The sequence below is a fragment of the Ascaphus truei genome, chromosome 2, assembly GCF_040206685.1.
Source record: "Ascaphus truei isolate aAscTru1 chromosome 2, aAscTru1.hap1, whole genome shotgun sequence".
In the NCBI taxonomy this organism is placed as follows: domain Eukaryota; kingdom Metazoa; phylum Chordata; class Amphibia; order Anura; family Ascaphidae; genus Ascaphus; species Ascaphus truei.
Genome location: NC_134484.1, coordinates 366,091,192 through 366,111,224, shown reverse-complemented (window position 1 = coordinate 366,111,224; position 20,033 = coordinate 366,091,192). Strand labels below are relative to the sequence as shown.

Here is a 20,033-nt window from a genome sequence, read left to right as displayed (position 1 = left end):
CTAAATGTGACTGACATAAAAAATAAACATGTCATTGCATTATATAGAAATACTAAAATCACAGGCAATCCACCACCCTATAAGCGGATCTCGGGAAAACAATCTGATTATAGGAGAATATACCTTTATCACCCATAAGAAATCCCTTAAATGAAGTGGAATTTCACTGAAACCAGGGCCAGTTTCAGGAAGATCTTTACAAAATCATGACATTTCCCCAAGGAAACAATGAATCTCAGATAAACTCGCCCAGTTCCCCACTTGAAGCACAGGGATGTATAAAATATTATGTACTAATCTGGGTGTCCGCATTTTATGGAGATCTATTAAAGCGGATGGCATACTGTGTATTATCTATTAAGTTTCAATAAGATGATTCTAACGGGGGTTGATCATCTTTCATGATTCGGGGTTTATCTACCAAGTCTCCCTGCTACACAACTAGTATAATAGTAATACTAAAATATAGCACCAATTAAAAAAAAAATAATAATAACTGCATACAATGGAATATTTCTTTGATAAACTTGATTTTGGTTTGTATATATAACAGTGAATTTTGATAAGTGACATTCATAGCTGGACAGTCTTTTGTGTTCAACTTTCTCTAAAAGGATATTTTTCGCTGAATAAGGTTTACATCTGTGGGCGAATGTCGTTATCCATGTATGTGTTATATTTATATTTAGCGACATTTGTATTTGTAAATTGTGCCTAACCAAATCATCCAACTGAAATTCCTTTTGAAATGCAATTATTTGGGAATAGTTTGCATCAATTTGGCATGTTATCTATATATCTGTATCTATAGTTATTCAATAAGATTATATGTATATAATTATTCACCAATGCATAAATATTGCTTCACAGACAATGTGCAGTTAGCAAAGAAGGCATGGAAAAAAACTCATACAAAAAGTGCATCAATCTGCTCGGATTCCAAAAGTGCTACCCAGCTATTAAATATGTTTTCATCATTGCCTTCAGTAAATACCTTAGGTTCCATAAACCCTTTATTCCTAGGTGGGGGTAATGTGCTGTCTTTTCTCCTAGTATCAAAGACCCTGAGTATTTTGATGGCCCTTAAAGCGCTTTGAAAGGCCTGTGCGATCTAAACAAACAGTTACAAAAGCCTCACGGAGGTTGCATTTAAAGAGCACAGAATTGGATGTTAAAGTTAAATTCCCTCCCAGCTCCCTTTCACAGAGGCTAAAAATAATTGCTAGCAGTGCATTTGATCTTTACTGCTCAGCAGCCAGTAAGAGAGGCACAGGTGACATGTTCCAATTAGGACTTGTCTAATTAAATTAGTGTCAGATAAAGCAACCAATAGGCCAGGGAGGACTGAGAGGTTTTTTTTTTTTGGAAAGGGGAGGGGGGGGGCTTGTTTTTTTTCTCTCATCTCTCTGCCTCTAGCCATAAAAGAAACAGCACACCCCTCCCCTGGAATCATTAGCCCTAATGGAGGTGTGAAGAAGGCGACCGTATATAAACTAGCTCATGCAGACTGCCTGGTGACACATTTTGATTTCCCCGTTTCAAGGGTTAGGAAAGGAGCCCTGTAGCTCTGTGTGGGCTTCCTATGGTTTCTTTACCACCTCATCTACCACCTAGACTGGAGACACCTATGGGAGGAGGTGTACTTTTTTAGTCACATTGAAAGGGCATTCTGATTGCCCCGCACATATTTCATTTATTTTACCCCCTCCGCCCCCCTCCACCCTCTTTTTTTGAGTGCAGCTCTGCTGTGCATGGCGTTTGCATCCGCCCTTTTGAACATATTTTGAAGCAGAAGAGAATTCACCCAGCCAGAGGATGCAGCTAGGAGAGCAGATCCTGACCAGCTCTGCTCCTAACCTGCCTCACACTTTTTACCCTCTGCCTGGAGACCCCAGCAGTGCTGCCCATAGCCCCGGCTTGGAGTTCGGCTTGGGGCAGCAGCAGCAGCAGCAGCACAAAGGACAGCAGCAACAGCACAAGAAGTATCCCAGGGGGCTCCACCTGGACAGCGGCGCCAACCCCAGAGAGCCCGGCACCACCAGCGCAGCCACCCCCACCACCATGCTCGGCGAGGCAGGAGAGGGCTTCCCGGTCGCCAAGGCACTGCCGGACAGCGGCCGCAAGGACTCCCCAACAGGGGGGGAGGACCTGAGCTCCGCGGCGCCCGCTTCAGCTCCTCGCTACATGGACACCAGCCTGCAGGCGGCTTCTGATCGCTATTACCTGCAGTCCCCGGGGCAGCAGCCCCAGCAGACCGGGGCAGAGCTGGGCTCCCCTTGCTCCCTCTTCCCCTATGCGCCTCCTCAGCATAGCGCAGTGTATCCAGGTGGCGGGGCAGCCAGGTACCCCCCTTACGGCAGCATGCTACCTCCTACGGGCTTCTCCCCCCCGGTGTGCCCGGCCCGGGCGCAGTACTCCGCCGGGTATCAGTACGGCCAGGCCCCCATGTACAGCCCCTACCCGGCGGTGGGTTCAGGCGGCGGGCTCAGCGCACTGGGGCTGCCCGGCAGCGGGGCCGGGATGCGGGCTCAGGTCTTCCTCTGCAACAGGCCGCTGTGGCTCAAGTTTCACCGGCACCAGACAGAGATGATCATAACCAAGCAGGGCAGGTGAGGTCTCAGCAGTTTATCTACGCCTTTTTGTGTTGAAAACCTAACTTTTTATTTTATAGGGAGCTGTTGTAAATGTGCACCTACTTTCTATTTAATGGCATAACCAGACCATGAACTGTAGTACTAATATCTGGATAGGGTTTTCAGATAGGGTTCTCATGCGTAAAGTGCAGCGCCACAACTTTATTTAAAGCCACTTTGTAACACGTGCCGTGTTAGAAATAAAAAGTGTACACTGGCAAGTAACCCTTTTATTGGGACTGCTGTGTGTTGCAGTGTTTTTAGCTGATTGAATTATTAACCCATCGCCCACTTCACATCAGAAATGTGGTTACCAAGTGCAAGAATCAAATGATTAGCTCCTGTTTTATTTATTTTAGAGCGCACACATTGGTTAATTCGGTTACTTTGCTACTAAAGGTATATTATGTATAACTTTTAGGAATCGCACACAATAGACAGTCGGAAATGATTCTGTAAATACCATAGTTTGCCATCTCAGCTCTGTTTAACGTGTTTAGTATCTGACATTAGATGTTTGAATGTATTACATTTCAATGGCAACTTGCATGAAGCCCCTTGTTACTTATTTTGTGAATATCAAGTTTATCATTTTCTGGGTTGTAGATGTCTCATAGAAATATGTTCTGCTAAAATCTCGAATGGCAAACACGGTAATACATTGTCTGGAAATTAAACAGTTTGCAAGTGGTTAAAAAGCTGCAGTGGAAGCATTGTACAGTATGATAAAGGATAACGTGGAAAGACAGGGTTGTGGACCTGTGTGAGACATGTAACTGCTCATAAGTGGTATTTGTATTTGCTGTTTACTGTCAGGTGGCGGGGTTTGTCCCTTTTTTTTTTACTCCCCTTTGATTTCTGTCTTTGTGTCGAGTGGTTAAACCGTGTCCGTTTCAATGCATGACAACACCTTTACCATTTGTATTTCTACAGGAGAATGTTTCCATTTCTCAGTTTCAACATAACTGGGTTGAACCCCACAGCCCATTACAATGTGTTTGTAGAGGTGGTTTTGGCTGATCCCAACCACTGGCGCTTTCAGGGGGGCAAGTGGGTGACCTGCGGCAAAGCGGACAACAATATGCAGGGTGAGTGACCTGGCCACCAAAGGAAAAACATTGTTTTTTTTACGCTCATGCACTTTTATAGTCTTTTTGTTAATGCAGTGCTTACATTTAACACATGTAAGAATTCACCCTTATCCTTACCTATACCTAAATGGGGAATTCGTTGTACTATAAACTTGATCACACGTGTTTGATTCAGTTTTTCATGTACTTATTGTAACAGACCTTCAGATTTACTGCTGAACATTAATTGCGACAACTATTTGTTGTGCTAAAAGTGTTGAATTTTTAATAACATACTTTTTTTTTTTACTCCTATTCTTGTTTTGCGAATTTTCGTAATGGCTTAAAGGTATTTTTAACGCCAGCATTATTGATTGAGATTTTCAGAAATAAGTTGTCATAACAATACATATATAAATATATATATTGTTGTTGTAGGGAACAAGGTCTATGTGCACCCAGAGTCTCCTAATACTGGCGCTCACTGGATGAGACAGGAGATTTCATTTGGAAAATTGAAACTCACGAACAACAAGGGCGCGAATAATAACAACACTCAGGTAAAGAGCTTCCAATACCATGGACAGCGCTTCTGTATTGAAACATGTCTTGCAATGGATTTAGTCAAGAAAATGCGATCAATAATAATCTGAATCTTAGCTAGTGATCCAGAGTGCCCCGTGACACTTGCTATCGGAATATGTAGATATTAGGCACGAATTGTCCTGTGCGCGTGTAAACCTTGTAAAAATGCTATGCCAGATAAGGATTCTCTAAATGAAACTTAACTTAAGAGCTTCCTCTGTTTAGCAGGCTGGGTTTAATTTAAGTTCATATTTCATGGTTTGAGAACAGTATTCTGAGACGTCATAAGGATCAAATGCTGACTTTGATTACTCATAATGTTACACATTTCACAGACTGAAACTGAAAGCCTTTGGGGTGTATTCATTATATTTTTCTTCCCCCCTTGCCGAGGTATTGCATTTATACACTACAGAACCTGAACAATCTCAAACTAAAACTATCCTAGCTTTGGAAAACGTTGCAGATCACACCAACACTCAAATAATGCTATACACAGGCTTAGCAAGTTTAAACCCCAAACTCACTGCATTGTGTGTGTGTGTGTGTGTGTGTGTGTGTGTGTGTGTGTGTGTGTGTGTGTGTGTGTGTGTGTGTGTGTGTGTGTGTGTGTGTGTGTGTGTGTGTGTGTGTGTGTGTGTGTGTGTGTGTGTGTGTGTGTGTGTGTGTGTGTGTGTGTGTGTGTGTGTGTGTGTGTGTGTGTGTGTGCAGTGAGAAATGTCCTCTGGCAGGGCCGAAACGTTGACATTTTTAGTAAACATACTTTTTATATTGTGCAAATCCTATGAATGCCGGTTATGTATGCATGTTCTTTCATTTGATCTCTAACTTTGCAATGTCTTGCAGATGATAGTCCTGCAATCGCTGCACAAGTATCAGCCGCGCCTTCACATAGTGGAAGTTACTGAGGATGGGGTGGAAGACCTAAATGACTCTGCCAAGACTCAGACTTTTACCTTCCCAGAAAATCAGTTTATTGCTGTAACTGCATACCAGAATACGGATGTAAGCAAAGATCAACTTTTCTTTCTTCTTTTTTAAATTGTTTAAAACTTTCAGCTGTCGGGGACATGTAGCATTATCTGACAAGGCCTGCAGGCTCCTTGTCACTAAAGGGAATCGTGACAAAGTATTGTGTAAAAGCGCATCAATTATTAAAAAGACATTAATTGGCCTTGTGGTTTTTTTTTTTTTTTTTTTAGATTACACAACTCAAGATTGACCACAACCCATTTGCAAAAGGTTTCAGGGACAACTATGACTCGTAAGTAATATATACTTTATATTTTCTGGGTAAAGATTTTCTCTGTAGGTCATAGCAAATATGCCAAACATCCCTCAAGTAGTCAAAAAAAAATCCCCCTAAATTAAAACTAACTTTTTAATCTATTAAATTAACACTGTTATTGGGCAAATCAAATTTTCTATATCACCCGAATAGGCTACAACTGTCCAAATAAGTGTATATAATCAGCATATAACTGCTTAAATAGTCATGCCAGACTTGTATTTCTTTCTGCTTGTAGCATGTACACGGCATCAGAAAGTGACAGATTAACTCCATCTCCCACGGATTCTCATAGATCCCATCAGATAGTGCCCGGGGCCCGCTACAGTGTCCAGCCTTTCTTCCAGGAGCAATTCGTGAACAATCTGCCTCCTACCAGGTATTACAGCGGAGAGAGAACTGTGCCCCAGGCCAACGGGCTCCTGTCACCCCAGACCAACGAAGAAGTGGTAAACCCATCTCCTCAAAGATGGTTTGTCACCCCTGTCCAACAAGCAAGTGCCAACAAATTGGACATGGGCCCCTACGAAACAGACTACTCATCAAATCCTCTACTCACTTATGGCATTAAATCACTTCCTCTTCAAACGTCCCATCCCCTGGGGTACTACCCAGACGCAGCTTTTGCATCCATGACCGGTTGGGGGAGCAGAAGTTCTCCATACCAGAGGAAAATGGCCACGGGTTTACCTTGGTCCTCAAGATCAAGCCCATCAGGCTTCTCTGAAGATCTGCTGTCAAAGGACAAGGTCAAGGAAGAGATGAGCTCCCCGTGGATTGAAACCCCCCCATCAATAAAGTCGCTGGACTCCAATGATTCCGGGGTGTACACAGGCGCCTGCAAGAGAAGGAGGCTCTCTGCTAGTACCTCCAGCAATGAGAACTCCCCCCCTATAAAGTGCGAGGACATTGCATCTGAGGACTATAAAGATGCCTCAAAGGGATTAGGCTACTATGCCTTCTATTCTAGCTCTTAAAGAATAGTGTATATATTAATATATTAGTCTTACGTTTCAAGATGACCACGGGTGTGAACCTTTGCATTAAATGCCAAAAAAAAAATGCGGCTTTGCCTTTCACCTCGAGAAAAATTGGGGTGCAATTTTCTAACTTGAAAGTGCCAAAGCCTGTGACTGCTGCAAGAGTCTGAACTTGTCACACCATGAAATCTAAACTTAACAGTATTAATTTTGAGGGAATATGCTCAGCACTAATGAGCAACATTCTTCTTCTTTTTTCTTTAAATGTGGTTTATTTATGGCAAGCGACCAATGTACAGTTTGTGTAGATACACTGTAGCATATTGTGGAGTATAATATATTGTATGCATAAAAGTGTCTGGTTAAGGTAAACTTTGTATTTACTGATGCACAAGACATGAAATGCACTGGTCTGTTGTAAAATGTATTGGGTAGCACATGAAAATTTATATCTATACATTTAGATAGCAATGTCAGAATGTATTTTCCACTGTGTCTTGGAAAAGTTACATTTTAAAGTTGTCTTTTCTTGAAAATATTGTAAAAATGTAAAGTCGAGTATTGAATTGGCACATGATGTGAATTTCATTTTTTTGTATATAATGCTCAGTCATTTTTAATAAATGTGGTGCCTCGTAGAGGAAAAAAGACTTAACATGTCGGTTATTATTAAAGCGTTTCTACACATCTCAATGGTATCTAAGACGTTTGGACGCTTGTATTATCTTGCAAAACATTACCCACGAAACTATTAATGTAATTAGGTTTACCTCCAGGTCTACTGCGGACCCATAGACATCCAACACACAATCTCTATAAAGTGATCTTGATGACATTAACTTAATTTCATTTGCAAATAACGTGCGCTGATTAAAAGCAAAGTAGTGGCTAATTGTGATTGTGAAATGATACATATGAAATAAAGGGCTCAGCCTGGATGACTTGGGGGTGGGGTGGGGGGGTACTTGAGCTAGTTCTCCTGGTTTTAGAATGAGGACAGGAATGCCACTAGTCAAAGATCACAACGCTATTGATTTATTTTATTTTTAAATTAAACATATAGTTTTAAACACTATGGGGTCGCTTTATCAAAGTGTCCCTGCTAGGAAACTAGTGCAAACAAAAAAATTGCACCTTATTCAGTAAAGGGAAACATTCCATTGTAGTCGATGACAATCACTTTCTTTGATCAATATGGTGCTCGTTTTGCTAATTTTGCCACCGAGGAGCCTTATCTAATAAACCCCGAGTTGTGTAGAAGGGAGATTTTAATGAATGGCTCTTAATATTTCCTATCTGTAAGCTGTCTGGCAAGGCTTAAAGGAGAAATATACGTGTAGAGGTCACATTAGCACTTTGCTTGTGTCTGGTCAACAAAGTCCAGTCATTGTTTAGAGGTGTTTGTTTAACAATGTGTCTGTGCTGCAAAATAAAATCAAAGTATCCCAACAGCAGCATTGGTGGGGTTTTTGTTATCACCCTTTAGCCCACTAACAGCTGTAAATTTGCAGCCAAGGGACAGTAATTATATTATTTCATGATGGCAACAATGTGTTAGAGACCAATGTTCACTTCATATAACCAAGCTCTGGCTGGCATACAGCTCCTATGGTAAATACACCTCTCATGTTGGTAGAATTGTTAGTAGTGAAAGTCTGGTCCTCTGTTTGGAGAATACACACCCTACCTGTAAATGGGAGGGCTACTTACTCCAACAAAGAGGAGTCTATAATATGCAAACTGCTCTTACCCCAGGAAAAGGAGAGAAAAAAGGAAGAGACATGTAAATCTGTGTTCAAATACGCAGACGCTATTCAGAAAAGAGTGGATTTCATTTAGGATGTAAATAGAAGGTGTGGGTTTGGTGAGAAGAATGAACAAAATGAGCCTAATACTATCTTACTGTTCATTATTTATTCATACTCTCGCATCAAATGCAAAACAATTTCATATCCAGAGCAGACAGGTTGATAACTAACTTATTTTTTTTTTTTTAATTATTGCTACACAAGATTAATCAAATAAATAAAGAAATGCAACTATAATCCTTGTTATTCTCCTTAATAAAGCTGATGCTGTGTCCACCCACCCCCAGTCGGCAACCTGGAAACTTTTGAGGAGCGTAAAATGCCTTTTGTACCTATCCTCTCTTCTTGCACTTGAAAATCTCACCAATTCGTTGATATCATTTCTGATTACTGTCATTCCTTCTATCTCTGCACGAAACTGATTTTAACATTGTCTTTCACAGTGCTACATTTCAAACATTGATGTGCAACAACTTATTCGTAATTATTTTACTGTCTGATCACATACCAAAGTGCATTATTTAGTGTTTTAAAAAAATGTATTTTATTCGTTTTAATTATTATCGAAAAACCTACAATGGACTAGTATTTCCAAAATGTTAAAGTATATTTTGTAAGAGACAGTGTAATGTTAAGACATGTAAGCCAATTTAGGAGCAATCAGCAAGATCACTAGCCCTGGAAAGGTGCTCTCCAGTTAAAGTGAGCAGTACTGGCAAATGCAATTACGATCAAATTAAATCACAGGTCCCTGCGGTTTAGTCCACAGCTCCACAACATTAGGCTTTGCATAAAAGTAACTTACAAAATAAATTAGGAGGTCTCTTGTAGGAAATGCAGAAGTTAATGGGATTAAACTGTTTGCATTGTAAACACAACAAACGGAGGAAAACAATATTTTAAGATGTAAAGCAATTTAGACAAGATTTTTCCGATAGACTTTATTTTACATGATATTTTTTAAACTAAATTAACTTCGGTATTGCAATGATTGGGCATCAGCTGTCCAACAGTGTCTACACATATATAATACTGCTTCTTAATTTCACATATTCAACGATTTATGAAAGTGCTAAGTCTTATGTTTATTAAAATGGTCAGTCTTATATGTTGAAATGGTAAATCCTATATTTACTAAAATGGCCAGTCTCATGTTTGACTTGGTTTAAACATTCATAATCCTATACACAATGCAACAATGTTGAACAAAGATAGCAAAGGTTTCTAATAAATGTTCAAAATCATAGATCATTTTTTTTGTAAGACACTTAATTACTGGTCAACACGTTTTAAACATTTCCTATATTTAGTTTTTCATGTTTCAATTTTAAAAGTACAATGATACTGTTAAAAACAACTGGGGACTTCAATTCTAAAACGTGTATATATATATATATATATATATATATATATATATATATATATATATATATACACACACATACATACACACATAAGTATTTGACACCCAATGTAGATAAGTGCTTTCAAACGAAACAAAAGCTAACTAAAATTATAAACGAGCTGCATTCTTTATGGTAAAATATAAGCAGATACTTGAAAAGTTCTCACACTGTTTAATAGAAACATAAGTGCCTGACTGGCCCCAATTAACACCTTGTGATTATAAGGCATTCCTAAACTGTGGTGTCAGACACCAAATTGTGAATAAATGTATCTAATTAATCCTTCTCGGATGACATTGATAAACAAGTTTATATTTAAAGAAAGATCAAGGTCTGGGCCATGAATGCTTGTTTACATTTTATCAGAAAAGGTTAACTTGCCCTATTTTTTCTTTATAAATAATGCAATTTAAGTAGGCACTAAATCAGTGTGTAAAGCGACTCACAGCAAGATGCTGTTTCCCACTAATTACAGATGATTCTTCTGTACTCCAGATGAGAAATCTCATTAAACTGTACATGAAGGGCAAAGGAAGAACACCTTTTATTTGAAGATACAGATCTACAAGAAGGGGAAAATACATATATTTGTATTTAAACAAATGCACCGATTTCCGATTTAATTTTAATTGTTCCTTTTTGCTGTTAACCTTTTTCATTTTAATAATGATTATCCTAAATTTAAACCGTACCCGTGTGTAGTGTGAAGAGTGGCAATCATTGGCCAGAAAGGATCAGTTTAAAATGTACAGAATGCATTAAAATCAGCTTAAACAACAAAATGCATCAAGAACTTACTTTTTTGTGAAGTTTTACTTCTTTAAAATCGAGGACAAGTAAACCCTCATTGAGATGTTTTTTTTTTTAATTAATTTAGAAAATATCTACATTTTCTAGTATATAGTAGTCTGAGCTCAATTATTGATGTTTACTAATTATTCTTTAAAACAAACAGGATTTTTAGGGAAACGGGCTGCTTTTGCATTTGCATATTGACTTTCACCTCCATCAAAGCATAGATAAATGAAAAAAATCTACCATGAGCTAAGTGGTTCTTTAAACTTGCCCCCTTTTGATGCCTGTTTTAAACAGAACACACCATTTATTTGAAGCCATCTACGTTTCTTCTGCTTTCATTTTGTCAAAGTGCACAGTACAGACATGAATCTGGAGCAAGCACAGATACATTGTTTGTAACCAATAATTCACACAGGGCAAAGCTGTAGTTTTCAAAAGGTAAACGAAGAAAAATAATGTAATATTTCAAAGAAAATGCTGAAACACCATTAAATAGCTTATATAGATTACTGACCCCCTCCAACCCTGTTTTAAACTACTTTGTACACATGTTGGACTTTTGGCACATAGATAGTGCCCAAAGTAATACTAATGCCAGCTACTTGCTACTAAAGGGTGAATAAGACATTTTGAGCACCGAACAAACCTCCCTGCTAAAAAATATGCTTAGTGTAATAGAATAATTTTATTATGATGCTGGTGATGCTTTTGCAATTACAAATCTGTTTAAAATCAAATGGAAACGTGCATACATTTGAGTAGGATACGTTGTATATACTGTATATAATGTATAAATGAGCACATCAATCATTTATACAGAATTTGAGATCTGAGATTCTGTTTAATTATTTATAAAATGTTTTACCAGGAAGTAATACATTGACAGTTACCTTTCGTTTTCAAGTATGTCCTGGGCATAGAGTTATGATGACAAATAATACATAAGTGAACAGGGTATACATTATATACAAGACATTATATGCACAGTTAAAGATAATATATATTATAGCCGCATATAACAGTTACAGGCCAGATTAAAATGTGAGACAGCTTTAGTTTTGAAAGAACTTAGACTGGGGTGGCTGTGATTGGCTGTTCCAGTTTTGGGGTGCACGGTAAGAGAAGGAGGAGTGGATGGATACTTTGCTGAACCTTGGGAACATGAACAGTGTTTTGGAGTCAGATGTCAGATGATAAGTGCTGCATGTGGTAGGGGTGAGGAGCTTGTTCAGGTAGACGGGTAGCTTGCCCAGAAAGTATTTGAAGGCAAGACAGGAAAGATGAGCTTTCACCTAGACTCGAGTGATGACCAATCTAGTTCTTTGAGCATTTCACAGTGATGTGTGCTGTAGTTGCATTAGAGAACAAAACTTCATATTGAATTGTAGAGGGTATCAAGTTTGCTAAGATGGGTTTGGGGTGCCGAGCCATATTCTATGTCCCCATAGTCAATAATTGGCTGTGCAATATGCTTTCTGAACTGCAGACTTTGGGAGGATTTGTTCCTACAAAGTACACATAGTTTGGAAAAGGTTTTGGATGTGAGGGCATCAATGTGCATCCCAAATGTTAAATGTGAGTTAAACCATATGCCTAAGTATTTAAAACTAGTAACAGCAGTTAGGGAGGTTTTAGTGTTCGTTCTGATCAGGAGCTCAGTCATTGGAAGCTTTAAAAATGTAGCCTTGGTCCCAAATACCATTGTTACAGTCTTGTCAGTGTTTAAAAACAGTTTGTTTTGGGGTGGGTAATATTGAACTTGTTGTGTGACAATATGCAAGATCTTCAACCCATTCTCTCCACTCCTATCTGGGTTTTGGTCTCTCTATGCGACGATCAGTCATTGCAGAGGCCGAGATCAAATTACAGCTGAAAAAAAACACACACACAGGAACTATTCATAACCTTAATTTCCATATTCACATTACAGATTGTAAACTCGCAGGAGCAGGGCCCTCATTACCTTGTGTATCTGTTGTCGCTAGTTTGTCCTCATTTTCTATCTCATTTTGTTTATGTAATATATATAACTCTGCACCCCATTGTACCGCGCTGCGGTATATGTTGGCACTTTACACAATAAGAATAATAATTACGGGTGATTTCCCACGTGTGGATGGGATCCGTTTTATCATTTCCTAAAATATGGGCCTTGATTGGTTTGTGCACAAAAAGGTGTGCATATTTACCATCACAAAGATATGTGCACCTAGCCGCATGCTAATCATTTTTCTTTTGTTTGTAGCTGATTCTTACTGTATGTAAGAATCATATTATTGATGTTCTTGAGGCAACAATGGGCTGTTAACCAGTGAAGGTTATGCCACTTCGGACCAGGTTGAGATTTTTATTATAGGTAAAGTGTGATAATATCCCAGACAGAGGCCTCTATTCTATGTGAGGAGAAACAATGCAGTAACACCCATTTATTTTTCAACATATACACCAGGAGCCAAAGAATGAGCTTTAGTTAACCCTTTTGCTGCCAAGGGTGCCCGCAATGCATTGCAATGCCCTCTGCCAGCAACAAGGGTTGCCTCCTCTCTAGTTCATACTATTGACCCTCTCCAAATCTCAAGGAGACATCAGCAGGACTCACATATAGTAATTATATCAATATCATTGAATGCAAGAGAGAATGTCAGTCTTTGCATCAAACGTGTTCTGATTTCTGTTATTTGTGTCAGGATGGGATCTAATTAAATAATTGTTTCATGGTTTCAGTTGAAGACATTTCCCAAAGCCGTAGGAATGTAATATTTGCATGATTTTTTTCTTCCTCATTAATAATACACTGTAGCATGCCTATGTGAAAACCGACACTCAGTTATTTTTTTATGGTATTTTTACTCCCCACACCAACCCTTGTGCAACCCCATAAATAGTCATTGATATGTTTGTTTTTCTTTGATCAATGTAAGCATTTTGCTTGTGAAAAAATAGGCAAATAGAATATTAGCACATTTCAATCAAATATGAAGTCAGAGTAAACTGGGCCTTTTCTTTTTTATGGGGCATTTTCTGTTTCATAATTTAAACTTTTATTCCATCTATGGGCGAAATTACATGATGCAGTAAGCAATAAGACTAAGGTAGGCATAGAACTTCAAAGCACCAATCCTGCTCATACTGTTTTTATTTTTGTTACAGGATGGGGATTATTTATAGCACTAGGAACCCTCGTCACCTGGCTTCCTATTGGGCGGCCAATTAAATCCCAGGGGAGAACACTGTTAACTTTACTGGTAAGAATCTCGGGAACCAAGGGGGGCCCAGAGATAAATAAAATAGCACAGTGTAGCTCTGCAGGAACCCGTAGTTTGTAATGCTATAATATAAAACAATGTTAATCAAGTGGGATTGCTACTATAAAAAAACAGTGGCTATGGCTTTCCTGCTCCATCTAGTGGCCAAAGTGCAGAATGATTAACACATTCTATCACACAAAGCACACCAGCAAAACGATTGTATTAATAACATATGTGGATTTAGTTAATTTTGTTATTACTATTATTCTTATTATTGTTTAATTGTAAAGTGCCAACATATTCAGCAGCACGGTACAGAGATTTGGTAATTACATCAACAGAATTACATACAAATACAAATAAGGACAAACCTACAAACATAGTAATGAAAGATTTACAGCTGTAAAACTAACATAGAACAGAAAACTTTTCTCTCGAAAACAAAGTTTCCCCCCACCACCCAATGATACATTCTTGTGTTTTGTTTTTGTTTTTTGGACTAATATTGTTTCGATTTTGCAGCCAGGAAATGTTGTCAATTAGGCAAAATGTATTTTTGTTTCTGTCAAATTTAGCATTTCCAAGGCAAAGCTAGGCTATTGGAAACTCAATAGCAGGAGTATAGATTTAAAAAGTGGATGCATTTACATAAAAAGGGCTATATTTATATACATACAGTTATCATTTCTGTGTTAATTTATTCCCAACAGTTTTTTCTTTTGCCACAGTTTTGAAGCCAGGGAGACTCAACATCCTTGATAAATTACCATTGGAGATTCATTATTCATTTGAGAGGAAGCAATTACATTTCCCCAAGAATAAATATCATGCACTTTGTAGTAATAAGGAATATAGCTATATACTTTAATCTGCACTATACTCTTTGTGTTTGTACAAAATTGTCCCAGTTCAATAGCCAGACCACTTTCTTTCTTTTTCTTATCTCTTAATCAGGATCACAAGCATCATTGTGAAATGATCCTGTAGTTTTCTTTATAGGAGTAATATTGATATACAGGTTTTTTTTGGGGGGGGTGCTCTTTTAATAACTAATGAATATAAGGAAGGAAAAGAGAGCTGCTTTGCCTGTAATAATATTTCTTAGAAATAGGGCTAACAATGTACATAGCACTGTATATTACATTTTGCAGGCACAATGACTCCCTACGCTGAAGATCTTACACCCATTAGGGGTACATCCTCAGAAAGTTGCTAATTTTTTTTAACATTTCATTATCGCAATTTAAAATATCTATATCCCCAAAGGTGCGATGTCCTGGCATTTTCCTTAAAAAACAGATCGATCAATTTGAACGGACCTTAGGCTTAATTACTCATATGAAAACTATATGGTAATGAGCAGTTTATCTTACAACGGAGATCCTCAGACTTCCATGAATGTTAGCGCATGATAATAATGCTACCATATTTAGCACCTTCCAAAAGCTTCCCTTACTCACACCCGGACCCTAATTATCATTGAGTTACTTTTTGGAAATGCAATAAAAGCAATGTAATGTGTACAGGACTTAACACTTTCATTACAAAAAGTTAATTGTCATATACAGATATATATTTTGGATCATATAAGTGTCTGAAACACATCATAAAATGTATTATGGTTTTAGTGATTAAAGTGAAATGTTTGTCTGAACCAATAAGGTATACACACACACACACACACACACACACACACACACACACACACACACACACACACACACACACACACACACACACACACACACACACACACACACACACTCATTATGCAAATCTACATCAAAAGAATACAAATGTTATGGGTCTTCCTTAAACAAGCTCAAATAATATAACCCATCAATTAACTTCCATATGATAAATAACAAGATTTGTATTAGTTTTTGATAACACATGTAACGGGTATTCCCTATGAATATGACCGCTACTACCTGCTGTGCAACCTGTGTGGCTCTCAGGAGCCTAAGCCTCCGCTTGGGGAACCTGGGGTACATGCATGCTATACATCTCGTGGTGCAATGCCTCCACCTGGGAGGGATCCCAACGGAGTGGAAGAAGGCCCTCACAGGAAACAATCACACAAAGCGAGCAATATAAAACAGGACTGTCTTTACTGCATATTATAACGTATATCATCACATATCAACACAACCTCCATGCGCCACGGCGGACGCTAACCACACTGCGCCACGGCGGACGCTAACCACACTGCGCCACGGCAGACGCTAACCACTCTGGGCGTCACGTCGGACGCTAACCACTCTAGGCGTCACGGCGGACGCTAACCTCCCACAGAGTGATCCCACCCCGTGTCCTGTAACCCCCACCCAAATGTGTCGCACCCCCAAAGTCAAATACCACTGTGCATGTGTATGTGTGACTGCGCAGCCACTATGTCTGGTGATAGGCCTGGTTGGTGCACGTGAGTTGCAGGTTACCTGCCCGGGCTCCAGCCACGGGTACCGCGATATCACTGGAGATCCGCCCGATCCGACGTTGTCCTCCACACCGCGTTGGGTGAATTCCAGCGTGGATAATATCACCTTAGTCCCAGGGTCTTTGGTGGTGTTCTGAGCCCAGAACCCACCTCGCAGGGCCGCACGGATTCAGCACTGTGTCCCTGACTAAGCAACCAATTAATGGGGCAGTGTCCCTATCTAGGGCCTGTCCCTAAGCTCCACAAGCTACTAGGTGGCTCAGAACCTAACTGGGACCTTGGGGGCTGCTGGCCTAATGCAGAGGGTCACTGACCCCTGCATCCACCTCTTACCCCTAGCTGGTCCGGATCCTGACTGACTGCGTGGCTGCAAAACCCCGCGAAATGTATCTATCTTCCTGCAGGGCCATACTTCAGCCCTATTGGCTCCCTGGGGTCATGTGTCTCTGCCCCTATGCACCCTGGGGGCTGGCAGTCTATTCTCGCGCATGCGCGAGCTGTCTGGGGCCTCCCGCGCTGTGCACTGCCATTGCGCATGCGCAACAGCCCTATGTATGGCGGCGCCCTTCTCACCGGCCGCCGGGGACCCCAGCAACGCGATCGCAGCCTCGGCAACCGGCCCGATCGCGTCCCCGGCAACCGCCCGACCGTGCCATAGCAACCGGCCCGATCGCGTCATAGCAACCGGCCGCAACGCGCGCTCGCAACGGGGAAGGAGGGGGTGAGTGCGCGAGGGGGGACCTGGCTACATCCTCCCCCTGGTGAAAACTCCAACGTCCTCGCTTGGACCACATAACTTCCCAACAATGTACAAAAATTATATAATAAAAAAATGCAGTAACTATATAATTTAGCACAGGTAACTCTAAACGATATTGCATAACTCGATGAGCATCGCTATCACAGATTGTATCTTACTACGAGAACACTGCTGAGCCTCATAATGGGGTGCCCCCATTTGATCGTAGGTAACCCGAGTTGGCGGGTACCTGACTCATTGACTCCGTCGGAGTTGTTCTTCGGCAACTCCCTCAGGGGAGTAATAAGCATAGTCCTGAGGTCTAGCCTCTTCCCTTGAGGGGAGAAATGTCTCTGAGGGTACAAAGCACGGGCTCTGTGGATCCAAAGGCTGGCCTGTTGGTGCCACCTTAGTAGGCATTGGCCTGCGGGGCCCTTTACCCGTAGCTCCTTCGGGAGATGCCCCTTCTGCGGAATGGTCCCTTTGAGAGGGTCCCTCCATAGGGTCTTCCGGAGTTTCAGAGTGAGTCTCGTTAGTTACAGTCTCTTGACACACCTCTGATAGATCGAACTCACCGTTGAGCAGTGTGGCCTGTAGTTCCTCTTCTTCGTCTCCCACTTGGGGGATGGGGAGAAGGTGATTACGATGCCAAACCTTTACCTTGCCATCGGTGTCTCTGATGCGATAGACCGGGAGGCCGGGCATCTGTGACTCTACCTCATATACGCCATCTCTCCACCGGTCCGCCAGTTTATGTTTTCCGGGGATTAGCAAATTACGAAGTAACACAGCATCCCCAGGACGTAACTCTCGATACTTGACTTTATTGTCATATCGTCTCTTGTTACCAGCATTCAGTTTGGCTGTAGACTTCTCAGCCTGTTGGTAAGCTTGTTGCAGACTGTCTTTTAGCCTTTGCACGTACTTGAAATGAGTGGTATTGGGTATCCCATCCGTTGATACTCGGAGACGCACATCTACTGGGAGTCTGGCCTCCTGCCCAAACATGAGGAAGTACGGGGAGAATCCAGTGGACTCATGGCGAGTACAGTTGTACGCGTGTACCAAAGTTTCTACATGACGACTCCATTCTGTTTTCTGCGTTCCCTTCAGGGTTCCAAGCATGTCCAACAGGGTCCTGTTGAATCGTTCAGGCAAGGCATCTCCTTCAGGGTGGTACGGAGTCGTCCGGGATTTGGCGATGCTCAGCCTTTTAAGTAATTCTCGGATCAGAGTACTCTCAAAATCTCGCCCTTGGTCGGAGTGAAGTCGGTTTGGAAGGCCGTAATGAACGAAGAACTTTTCCCATAGAACTTTCGCGACCGTGATAGCCTTCTGGTCTTTTGTGGGGAAGGCCTGTGCATAGCGGGTGTAATGGTCTGTGATGACCAGCACATTACCGATTCCTCGACTATCAGGTTCGATACACAGGAAGTCCATACACACCAGGTCCATTGGACCAGAACTCTTAAGATGGGCCATGGGAGCGGCTCGGGTAGGCAACGTCTTGCGTTGAACGCACCGGGAACAACGGCGGCAGTGGTGTTCCACCGCATCTTGGGCCAGAAAAACCGGTCTCGGACTAGCCCAAAAGTCTTCTCTACACCGAGATGCCCGAGTTCATCGTGTAGAGACTTCAACACCATATATCTCAAGTTTTGGGGTAGAACTAGTTGTCGCATATCAGGGTGGTTATGATATTGGACTACCCTATAGAGCAAACAATTATCTATCTCGAACTTGTCCACCTCACGCATGAGTAACGCGACCAGATCTCGGGGAGCACTCTTCAATAGAGCGGGGTTCTTCCGTTGAACGGCTTGCCGGATTATGCTGATTACTGGATCTCTTAATTGATAGTCCACTAAGTCTTTCCATCTTATGACTTTGTCATGGGTTATGTTCATTCCTGCGGGATCGCAGTAGGCAGCAGGGATCACCTGCGACTGGCACCCTAACGAATCGGCAACTCTTAGTTCAGAGAAGGCTACCTGATCATTGATGACGGCCGCTATACATTGCTCGCATCCCAGGTCCAGGGATCTCTTCCCATTCATCATCATCAGGGGTGGCACTCAATCCTGGTCGTCATGATAGAGCATCGGCCCCAACGTTCAAAGGCCCTGGCTTGTACTTCAGGGAGAATCGGTAGTTACATAGTGTCGCCAGCCATCGGTGTCCGGCTGCATCCAATTTGGCGGAAGTATTGATGTACGTGAGGGGATTGTTATCGGTCCTTACCTCAAACGTAACACCATAGAGGTAATCATGAAGTTTCTCCGTGATCGCCCATTTGAGAGCCAGGAACTCTAACTTGTGTACCGGATATTTCTGCTCACTGGGTGTCAGACTGCGGCTGATGTAGGCTACAGGCCGAAGACCCTCGGGGTGCTTCTGATGCAGGACAGCGCCCAGTCCATTGAGACTGGCATCCACATGCAGGACATATGGTTGTTCTGGGTCAGCATATGCAAGCACTGGTGCTTCAGTCAGGCTTTTCTTCAAGTTCAGGAAGGCCCGTTCATACTCAGGCGTCCACTTATCGCCAAACGGTTGACGGGCCGACGTGGCCTTTCTCCCAGTATCTTCAGGGTATATCTCAGCAAATTGTTCAGGGGTTTAGCTCGACTAGAGTACCCTTCCACAAACCGACGGTAATACCCACAGAAACCGAGGAAGGACCGCAGTTCCGTGACATTATCGGGACGCGGCCAGTTCACCACCGCTTCTACCTTGGCTGGATCAGTAGCAATCCCTTGAGCAGACACGATGTGTCCCACGTAGGTCACCGAGGTGTGACAAAACCTACACTTGTCGAGTGATAGCTTCAATCCTTCTTGGCCAAGACGATCTATCACCTTCAGCAGCCTCTCCTCGTGTTCTTCTAAGGTCTTTCCGAAGACAATGATGTCATCCAGGTAAACCAGACACTCCCGAGGGTTCATGTCCCCTATTGTCTTTTCCATCAGCCGCTGGAAGGTAGCAGGGGCTCCACATATACCTTGGGGCATACGTGTAAACTGGTAGAAGCCCAGAGGACA

At 41.5% G+C, this 20,033-nt stretch overlaps 1 protein-coding gene across 2 annotated transcripts; it reads left to right on the top strand.

Annotated features, from left to right (window-relative positions):
* The first annotated feature begins 1,475 nt into the window (after positions 1 to 1,475).
* Positions 1,476 to 7,995, top strand: EOMES (eomesodermin). Of its 2 annotated transcripts, none has more exons than XM_075586996.1 (6): positions 1,476 to 2,609; positions 3,567 to 3,721; positions 4,142 to 4,263; positions 5,135 to 5,293; positions 5,491 to 5,552; positions 5,872 to 7,995. In XM_075586996.1, the coding sequence occupies exons 1-6, from the start codon at positions 1,816 to 1,818 to the stop codon at positions 6,551 to 6,553; spliced, it is 1,974 nt and encodes a 657-aa protein (XP_075443111.1). In that variant the 5' UTR covers positions 1,476 to 1,815; the 3' UTR covers positions 6,554 to 7,995. The 2 variants fall into 2 exon arrangements, with proteins under 2 accessions (XP_075443111.1, XP_075443110.1); XM_075586995.1 differs by having other exon boundaries at positions 5,815 to 7,995.
* Positions 7,996 to 20,033: the final 12,038 nt, after the last annotated feature.